The following is an 11,134-nucleotide window of genomic DNA, read 5'->3' as shown; positions in this document are numbered from 1 at the left end:
AATTTGTATCTGCAAAGGCTCAATCTCGTCAGGAATACACCATCTTTGGCCTACAGAAACGCCAACTAATTAACATATATTCTACATGACTTTGACATATAATTTACATCTTTATCTTGATTTAAATAATAGATAAACCTGCATAATCATATGTTTAAAGGTGCAGCAAATGTTTAAACATAACCTGTTTTGATTGATTTTTGATAAAAAAGCTGTTATTCGGGAATTCTTAGCGATCAGTAGTACAGATCAATTTGATTGATATACGGTCAAATTGTTGCCTACTCCATTTCTGTTAACTTCCAAGATTGATCAACGGTTTACAGAGACCTGAGACTGATATCAAGGTTGGGGAATGTGTTCTCCTACATATATACCAATACAATATACAGTTACCACAAAACTTGAGAACGTGTTAATTGATCTTTATGAAACAGAAGAAGACACTTACTGTAATTGCACCTCGGATTAACACACATTCCGTTTAATTGCACCGAATCCCAAAATCCCAAACCGGTTCCCATTCACTGCATTGTTAGTGACTCTGCATATCTGCACGGCGCATTGTCACCAATGCACCAAAATGTTTCAAAAATCTTCAATAAGCTAACCAAAAAGGTGCGCTAAAAATCGGCAAACGCGGTACAAAATTAATTAGTAGATACCTGTTAGTGTAAAGGCGCAATACCGCCAATATGTTTGAAACTGTTTTGAGTAACAAAAGAAGGCGGTCCCATTGACATTTGAGTAACTTACGAGGAAAATCTACATTTTCATTCTAGGCGTGTTGTTACAGTTTTCACCTGTTAGTTTCGAAACTGGTTCAAATATTCCCCAGAGGCCCGGCATCTACAAACCACAAAGGGATATACATGTACAGCCAAACGTGTAAACTTGTTTCTATTATGTGGATAGCTTAAGTGTTACTTGATATGATGAAATGTTAACAATGCAAATCAGAATCTAATTTTCATAATTAATGGAGAAATCTTATAAACCCACACCATTCAATGGTACGACAGTTTTAAAATGCTACATATGGAATCGGGAAATAAAGCATATTGATAGATAAAAGCTATGCAAATTAAGACCTAATTTACATAATCAATGAGAAAATACTGTAATTACATATTTGTAGATAACTGGAATTTTATACTTTTTGGCATTTGGAAGTTCTGTGGCAGTGAACATGGTTGAATATAAATTATGCAAATGAGGGCCTAATTTGCGCAATTTATGTCTCATGAAGATATGAGGTCTCCGAACTATTGTTTTCCACTGCAGCAGTACTTTGTGCTCGGGCTGAGTATTTCGGAATTGATTCCCACATTCCGACCCTCGGCGTTCTCGTTCTGTAGACTTTATGGAAATAGGCCACACCAGGTAAATTTTATGGATGACATCCTCTGCAGACTCCAAATTGGGTGCGGTCAGAAAAACAAGGGAGAGCAAAAAAAAGATATCTACATTTTCAAAGTGAATACCATAAAGCATGTAAAAGGCATTTGTAGCGATAAAACATGGTATTACAACCAAGTATTTCATGACTATATTCAATAAAACACTAACAATGACGTCAACATTATAATCATGATAAATTTACATCCGGGTTTGCATAGCACATCAAGAACGCAGAGACAAGGTTTTCCGTACACTAGGCACTGGACTCCCCTGAGTCATGGGGCAGACTGACTGTGACTACACAATGCTGGCTCTGTTCACTTAACCTCAACTGAAGTTCTCTCCACTGTCCTGACCGTCTCAATAAAGACACATCTCGGAAATCCCCCGCCTTTTTATTCTGTCTTCAACGGACAGACAGCTAGACAATGGTCTACCTAAACCGCATGGCATACCGGTAAGTTACTTCATCTGACCTTGTTATCGAATTGTTTCATTCAAGAATAACACATCGGCCAGTTGCAATTACAAGTTGTTGACAATATAATGGCACAGCAATTACAAACTAATTCCAACTACAAGTTAGGTATGAGGGCTGTACTGTGTATGTGTGTGTTCCTGTAAGCTTGTGAAGAGGAGCAATCTTTTTTGGAGATTGCATACACACTAATTTTACAACATTATTTCTACAGATTTTTCAACATTCCGACGAGTACAACTGTTACAGCATATAGAACGTTCTAGCGATGGAACTGACAGGCAACATTCGCAACATTTAGCCCCATTATCGGTATATTGACCATTGCTGATGGATAAAATCTTTTAAATTTCAAAATCTGGCGAAAATCAATGTGCGCGCTGGTGTCATCCATAAAATTTACTTGTTTTTTTTTTTGTTGTTTCATTTATTTGCACATAAAAACAAAAACAATAATGAATTGATTGAAAGTACAAAAGAATGTGCAGGGGGAGGCAACAAGCCTGCAAGGTTTATAGAAGCCCTCCTCCTTTTAACTTAACAAATGACGATTACAAGAGTGATATGATAAATAACGAACTAAGGTATAACAAATGATGAAATAAACATAATGAACAACTATATAACGAAAAATCGAATACTGATAATATAATACAGATTAAAAGTAAGAAATTATTATTAGCCAAGACCAGAAATTTTAAAGTACAATAGAACCTTTCTCAAAATGTTAACAAACTTATAAGAACAATCAAGGCATATCTAATCAAATCATGACCAGACCAGAGATATACTGTATTAAGAAGAATGTTTAGAAGTAGTTGGGATTTGATAGAAGATGAGCTCGAAGATGACATTTGAAGGTTATCACAGAAGTAAAATTCTTTAGGGAGTGGGGAGACTATTCCAAACATTGATGGATTTGAACTTTACACTCATTTGGGCTAAAGAAGTTCTGAATAGAGGGATGTGTAACTTTGAGCTTTGACGTGTTTGATAATTGTGAAACTGGGAGCGAAAATTAACAGGGCTCGAAATTCATCTTTGGAAATAGGTGTACTGGTGCACCCAACGCAAAAAATAAGGTGCACAGAAAGAATTTTGGGTGCACCATATAGAATAAAGTTGAATGTCAGCAAAACAAAATTACAAAGTTCAATCTGTAATTCTATAACTAACCTTAAAATTTCAAGCAAGTGATACATCAAATAAAGTTCAACAAAAGTTTATATGACTTTTTCTGATACTTGCATTTAAAGGATATTCTGTATACTAGTGTACAATAGTACTCTTATCCTATCGGCTACAAGATATCTAGGTGCACTGGTGCACCCACAGTCAAAAATTAGGTGCACAGTTCCAATTTTGGGTGCACACAGGTGCACATGCACCCACTATTTCGAGCCCTGATTAATAAAGTCGTCAAATTAATAAATGTATCAGGCAGATTATGGTTAATGAATTTGGCTGTGAAAAGAGCAAGTTGAAATCTGTTTATGTCAAAAATATTCAAAATTCTAAGTTTATCAAATAGAGGTAGAGAGTGCGTGATGTGGCCTTATTAAGATAAGGCCATAGAACACAATCTTTTCTGCTTGAGTGTGATTCTTCGCATATATCTCTCAACCAGCATCTTGGAATCTCTTTCCAATGAATGAATGAATGAATGAATGACAGACAGAAGAGTTGGAACAATGTCCTTAAATGTATGAGAGTGCTTCCATATGATATCTGTAGCTTTTGCGTATAGTGCCTGGTCGAACACCAGCACTATGCTCTTCAAGTGCAGTGCCTCATTGAGTTTCAAATTTTTTTACAACCGCTGAACGCAGTTAGCAACGGTTTAGCCGCCAGAAGTCCGCTAGGGTGTATCTCATAGGTTCAAACTGTAACTTGACCGTATATCAACCAAATAGATCTGCCCTACTGATCGCTAAGAATTCCCGAATAACAGCTTTTTGTCAAAAGTCAATATCAAAAATCAATCAAAACAGGTTATGTCTAAACATTTACTGCACCTTGAAACATATAACTATGCAAGTTTATAAATAATTTAAATCAAGATAAAGATGTTAAGTATATGTTACAGGCATGTAGAATATATGTTAATTAGTTGGCGTTTCTGTAGGCCAAAGATGGTGTATTCCTGACGAGATTGAGCCTTTGCAGATACAAATTCGCCATCTTTAAAAATGACCGTTTCCATGGCAACCGGTGACCACCAGTTAACCCAAAACTTACCCATTTTCTACAATTGCACCAAGGCCTTACTACCGCCCAAATTTTTTTTTTAAATCGACATTTTGTCCTTTGCTACTAGGTATTTTACAGACAGACCCTCTTAAAATTACCCATGATGCATTGTGATATTTGCGGCGATTTGATAACATGGCCGTTGGGTGTAATTCTTAAAACCCTTATAACTCCTGATATTTTTGACGGATTTTGTTGATTCAAAGCCCAAAATGCAGAAAATGATATGGCCTATCAACATAATGTATAACACAAGACCCCATAGGTAGCCCAAATAAATGCCTGATTGTAAAAGTAAACAATACATTTTTTTACACAAAATTACCCCCAAAAATGGACTTAAAAGACTCAAAGCTTCTTATAGAGTCAAATTATCGACCAAAAACATACTATTTCGTGATTCCTGTGGTATCATTTGCTTGCAAACCGATTTTCACCGAAAATCATCGATGTTTGATATTTTGTCCCAGTCCTCTGAATTAAGTCCCAAAAATCGAAGTCCATTTTGATGACGTCACCATATCACGTGATAATTCCTAAAAAGCTGGACTTTTGACATTATTATCATGCATAATTATAAAGTAGAGGAATCAACCTTTTCAAAAAAGTAAGTCACCCTTTGTCCCTCTGTTTGGTACCAAATGGCTATTTTGAGGGACCTGGCCCATGGACTATATACACCTTATGGTGTGGGAGGATTTTAATTAGTTGATAGAAAATGATCATGACGATAATGATTGAAGAAGTTTATAGCACCCTTGCTGAGAAGATGTGAGGCAATGCACTTAGCTATCTTGCTTTTTTCATTAGCTTTCTGTAACGCTGTCGATGTCTGATCTTTCATATTGTATGATATGATCCATATTACATACCTTTTGACTTCGTTTCAGAAATTACAACGTATATATTGAGCCCAATATATAGAATAATACGATCTACATGTACGTTGTACATGAACACTACTGAAATGCATACATGTGCAGCAAAGCAATTTGTATAGGTATGGTTCTGTTCAGCAGATTTTTACTTAAGAATGACACCTGGCAGTCTATCGTACATGGCAGGATACTGTCCTTGGTGCTGAAAGACCGGTTTAGCCAGCATGTTTTATAACGTTACATAACGTTACATGTTTTAATAGAAAACAGACCATTTGCCTAGTGCTCACAATTTACATTTTTGCCTCTCATCAAACTTCGCACGGAAAAAAGTTCTTAAGAGCGGATAATTTAGTTTGTTTTCTAAAAAAAAACCCAGGTCCACCGAAATGCCCGGACGGCTACGAGAAATTCGGAGACACGTGCTACAAAGTCTTCACTGAGAAAAAGGCCTATCGCCTCGCCCATGCGACATGTGCCAACGACGGAGGAACACTGGCTTTTCAGAAGACAGCAGCTACAAACGACCACCTGGTCAACCTGGCCAAGTCCGCAGGACGTGTGAACATGTGGATAGGCGTGGACAAACTCTACACAGGTGTCTACAAGTACAGTGACGGCACCCCTTTGAAGGTAAGGCACATGTAGTAGTACCGGTAGTACTAGTGTCCAGTATATGATTGACAATCGCTTTAGTGAATCCTCAGTTGTAAAATACTGTAATCCCAGAATATTTTGCGGTGGGTTAATGCTCACAATTTTTGTGGTGACTGATTCACCGCGAACTGAAAACAACTGGCGTTTTCACTACTGTATATTATGTGACTATGGGGCTATCGATAACTTAATGCCGCTGCAAATAATCTATTTTCTCCTTTAAAAAGGCATTTACAGCATAACCTTACATTACAGCAATAACTGTAAATTCGTCAATTTTTGCGGGGCTTGACTTCGCAACGGGAAGGGACGGGAGGTTTTCCTTGGAACTGAAATAAGTCTGTAGTATGGTAGAAATATCAAACACCTATTGGTGGTGTCAGGATTTAATTATGGTAAGAGGTTACCACAAAAATGAAACCACCGAGAACATTTAAGATTTACAGTATCTAGTTTTTAACTTGCAGTGACAAGTGCTCCTATCAATCTTTATCCTATACAGATGAAGATGCCGTCGGCATGTATATTGGTCACAAAGTCAAAGGAAAGGTGATAAAACATTTAAACCTATATCAATCTACTATAATCATGCCCGATACTCTGACAGCAATAAATGTTATTGAACGGGTTACTAATTCTCATACTCATCAAAAGCATATTTTTTAAAATGACAGGACTGCAGGTTTACCAACTGGGCTCCAAATGAACCAGGAGACAGCGACTGTGTGCAGTTCTGGGCCGGCAAGGGTTACAAGTGGGACGACACTTACTGCACCTACCAAAAGATGTTCATCTGTCAGATTGGTAGGTAACAATACATTTCACATGGGCAAAGTTTGGCTGTACAATTGTGATTGGTTGTGCAACGAAATCACATGAAGTAGTCTTGGCTAAATATCACATAGTACAAACATAGTTCCACCAGGGTACATAATTCTGCCACCCTGAAAAGATACGTCCAAACAGATCCCCAACCCAACACACCCCATGGCCAGTATAATGCACTCCTGTATATCTATACTGTACATACCTGGGGGTGCTGCACTAGAGATCTCTTAACCCCACTGTTTTTCAAAGTGGCAAATTTCTGTAACCTGGCGGATTAATGTTAATAGGGGTTAGCATATCATGGCCAAAACTAAGACATCAATTCAAGTGCGTTTATTTTGTATATCTGAAAACAGAAATAGATAACATTTTTATCACCATACAGCATTGTCTATCATTCTATGTGCCCTTAATTCTGATCTAGGTAGACTGATTACTTTGTAATTGTTCTTCTCATTATTTAAATTCTATGTTGTTGTTGGGTATCTTTGTTGATCTAGAGTTATTTTATTCAACGAACTTATTCTTGCAATAACATAAAACAACAATGTATATTTTAAAAAAATAGGTTTGTTTCCAAAACACAGGACCAGGAGACAATGCTGGCTGCTGCTGAGCCTGTTCACCTTGTACGTTTTTCAGCTCTCTTTTTCCCCATAGATTAATGCCTTAAATGTTTGCATTGAATACCTGATTTCATAGTAAAAGATACAAAGCCAAGAAGCTTGTAGTTCCATTATAATAGAAAGACGACAAGGGTCCCATAATCAAACCTGTCCTTCATTCTACCAATACCTATCAACATACCACATATCATTAAGACTCAGTCACAAATTCTTGAGCTGTCCACAAACAACCAAAAAAACATGACCTTCTTGGCGAAGGTATTCATACAGCTGGTTATTGAGTAAATCTTTCTTCCATGTCTACCTGCCGTTAAAGCCCCTGTCACACAGCACGAAAAATGCTCCACATGACATTGGCTCTAAACAAGTTCTAAATGACATTTTGAGCAGTAATACACCTGGTGTTCTCTTGATCGACACGATTTTTAAGGATCGGACAATGTGTTTTCAGGTCATGGACCCGTTGGGTAGATTTTCAGGCAAAAACTCTCAGCGACCATCTATTGATCATAAAACCTGGCGACCTTTTGGGAATCAACAAAATATACAACTGAAGCTCGTTGACTGTGTGACAGTGGCTTCATATCTCATCTTAACCCTGGTGCAAATCAAACTCTCGTCTTTTGTGTCTGATTCAGGAGGAACAACCATTGGCAAAAACATCTGTCGACTTCTGAGGCTCGACAGCCATCATTTCTTCGCTTAGAAGCAGATCGCATAAACACATACACTATACATATTACAAGTGATACAGAGTTTTGGTCCACACGTTACTGTAATTATTGTTTCTTTTACTGTAACTTTTTTTCAATGTTGTCACTGTCACCTCTGTACCTTGAACTTATCATCACTGTGAAAATAACCGTGTTGATATATGATTCCATCACACAACCGTTCTGTAAATCACTTGCTGCCGCCGTGAAGTTAAAGTTCAGTGAAAATGTCCATTTTCCTTACACTGTGCACCTTACACCTTGAACTTTACTACCGTGAATATTAGGTCAACTATACAGTAACAAGTTTAGTTAGCCCATTTTATCATAGCTAGATAAATGACATTGTTATCAGTCTATAGTGAAGGTATGGTACAATTCTACACAATTATCATTGACTTTCCTGTAAGAACAAGCCATCAAAAGAAAGAAGAATGCAGTTTAATGTGCAACTTTGGATTTCTTATTCTCATTACTATCGCTCTTTTTATCAATTAGCTGAGACTAGCCGTGGCCTGGTGGTATCAGGGCTCAAAATATATTGCTAATATCAACTTTTTATAATAGCTACTACCATGTTGTAAGCAATTGAAGTGGGTGTTAGAACAAACTTACTAGGTATCTTATCATCCATTGCTCATAAAAAGCATATATTATTGGTATCACACTGCAGAACATAAAATGAAATAAATCTCATAAAACACTCAGCCGTTGCTTAAAACCCTTAAGCTGCCAGTCCCGACTTAATTAGGGATACAGAAATATGCCTTGTGTGCTGGACCCGGTTATAACCGGGATAGGGTATTCCCCAGAACAAAACAGCTTTGCGTGCGTGTAGCGCGCGAAGCCGGGAAGTTAGGGGAGTTAGCGCCGCCGGGTGTTTCGCGGGTTTCGTGAGGGAGGTCAGGGGTCAAACATTTTTGATTTTTACTTGGCTAAAAAACCTGGCAGCTTAAGGGTTAAAACTTGATTGAATAAAATTGAGCGATATTCACCAAGTTCTTTCTGTCACTTTATAACACAGAAGGATGATCTTATAGAGTGCAGGAAACTGCAGGAATTGTTTCTTCCTAATACTATCATTCTAATTTTTATAATAATTAGGCCATTTGATTGCATGGATTGATTTGATTGCATGGATGACGTCCCCTGGGAACCCCAAAACTAATGCGAGCGCGCAATTTTAAAAAAATTGCCTTCTTTTTAAAAATCTACACGGTCAGGAAGGATGAATGAATCTTAACACAGAGTATGTTATGCCAAATAATAGATTGTTGATTTTTGTTTTTCACATCATCTTCTTCTTTGACTTTGGAATTGACTTTGGCATTCAAGAACATTAGTATCCATTTTTCAATTTTTTTTTGCGATTGACAGCATAAATTTTGCTGCTGCTTTGTATGACTTACAATATAGCCGAAAACTTTTTGGGAAATGACAAAAATTGATACACACGCAGATGTAATCTATGTAATCAAATAAATGTGGCCTTATATCAACTAATATTATTGCATGGTAACCACAAAAATAGCTTTTTGACAAATATGACAGGAATGATATAACGTTGGTTAACATAAATTCGCGGGGTACTTAAATTCGCCATTTTTTGAAACGGTGTATTTTAGGGATATGTGCTAGATGCAAAATCAGTTATAACGCCAGCAATGCAAACCGGATAAACTAACGTATTCAGAACACTGGCTGAAAAGCTTCGATAACCATGCATTAGAAGTTGGCGACGTCAAAAACTCTCCGTCCCTTATTGACAGAATCTGGGGGCTTCGTGGGAGAATCACACTGCACGGTTGTTCGCTGGTTTATAGGACAAATGTCACATCTCCTGCCTGCTAAACACAATTATTTACAAGACAACTTATTACAATCTCTTTTGCTAACCTGCAACTGGATTCTAAGTGTGCGGACCAATCATCAAAACTCCTCTTTGTTGCTACAACCTACGGCACGTGTATTTTCCCGCCGCCATATTATATATTATTACCCAGAATCCTGTCGTCAAGCAGACGACAAACGTTTGCGAGGAACACTTTTTTGTCTAAATGTTGCGTGTGATAGTGGACTGAAGACGATATTTTCCTCAAAGTTTGCTCCTAACACAACAAGGAACACATGGACATAGTAGTATAACCATTGCTACGGCATCCAGCTAACTTCCCACGAATAATGTACACGTTGCCATGACGGTGGGGATCGACTTTGAGTGACGTTCTACCGACTCAACAAACGGGATGTTACCGAAGGCCTGATGTGTGTGGTACGGCCGTTTTTTTCGTGTATTTTTTTTTACTTGGACACGTCTATATCCATTGCACTCTCCTCAAGCCAAGGATGGAACGAATAGCTGCTGTATAAAATGTAATTAGCGGTAAGATATTCAAGACGAATCTTCTCTCCCGAAATAATGTTCACACCTGTCCGACAACACCGTCATTTTGCGTGCGGCGGACGGTAGTTTTAAGTTGAAATATTATGGTGTCAGCACGACTAGAGACAAAATCTACCATATATATGATTAGTGCAAAGATAGTACATGATACTGACAGAATAATAGAAAAAAAGGATGGTTTATTGTTCTGCTAGATTGATTTCAGTCAACCATTATCGGAAAAATGGCGAATTTATGTTACCCAACGTCACATATTATACATATAGGGGATACTTTGTGACACTTCCGTAAGAAAGTGAATGGAGATTTTTGATGATCAAATAAAGGCTACAATATGGAAATGAAGAAGGGTTGTCTCAGTTATTGTAAACATAATATATGTATATATATTCAATATATAGGATATATGTATAGAATATTTTGCTTGACCAAAGTGCCAAAGTGAAGACGTATTCCACTACGTCAAAGAATATTGTATCCGTGCAAGGTGGCTATGAACTGGAATCCATCTGGAAAAGAGATCAGAGGCAGTCATGCAGTAAAAGGATAGTAGAGTCAGACCTTGTAGAGATGGGTTGTGGATGGGACTCAGGAACACAACGATTGGCTATCAGACAAAAGACATTATGAAAAGCAATTATGGCCTGCCTGAGTAAACTGTTTCATGCGCTGAACATGATGATGAATCATAGTTTTTGTTAATTTCTTATAAATCCATTGCTTGCTCGAGCTCGTGAAATTACTTTGAGTGACAATTGGACATCTACATGGCTGTGACACATCGTCTACGTGTGTAACCCAGCAGAAAGATTGTCATCAATAAAGCACTACTAGTAAATGTAGAGATTGGTGGGACCTTGTAGAGATCCCGATGAGAGAGACTCTGATCGGGATCTCTG

At 37.6% G+C, this 11,134-nt stretch overlaps 1 protein-coding gene across 1 annotated transcript; it reads left to right on the top strand.

Moving 5' to 3' along the window:
• The first annotated feature begins 5,379 nt into the window (after window positions 1-5,379).
• On the top strand, window positions 5,380-8,545 carry LOC136431382 (pulmonary surfactant-associated protein A-like). The gene is made up of 4 exons (XM_066422735.1): window positions 5,380-5,640; window positions 6,339-6,468; window positions 7,080-7,121; window positions 7,757-8,545. Exons 1-3 carry the CDS (start codon window positions 5,575-5,577, stop codon window positions 7,106-7,108), a joined length of 225 nt encoding a protein of 74 aa, XP_066278832.1. The 5' UTR covers window positions 5,380-5,574; the 3' UTR covers window positions 7,109-7,121; window positions 7,757-8,545.
• The last annotated feature ends 2,589 nt before the right edge of the window (window positions 8,546-11,134 follow it).

This window comes from Branchiostoma lanceolatum, chromosome 3 (genome assembly GCF_035083965.1).
Source record: "Branchiostoma lanceolatum isolate klBraLanc5 chromosome 3, klBraLanc5.hap2, whole genome shotgun sequence".
NCBI classification, from domain to species: Eukaryota; Metazoa; Chordata; class Leptocardii; order Amphioxiformes; family Branchiostomatidae; genus Branchiostoma; species Branchiostoma lanceolatum.
This window is presented reverse-complemented; position numbering and strand designations above follow the sequence as displayed.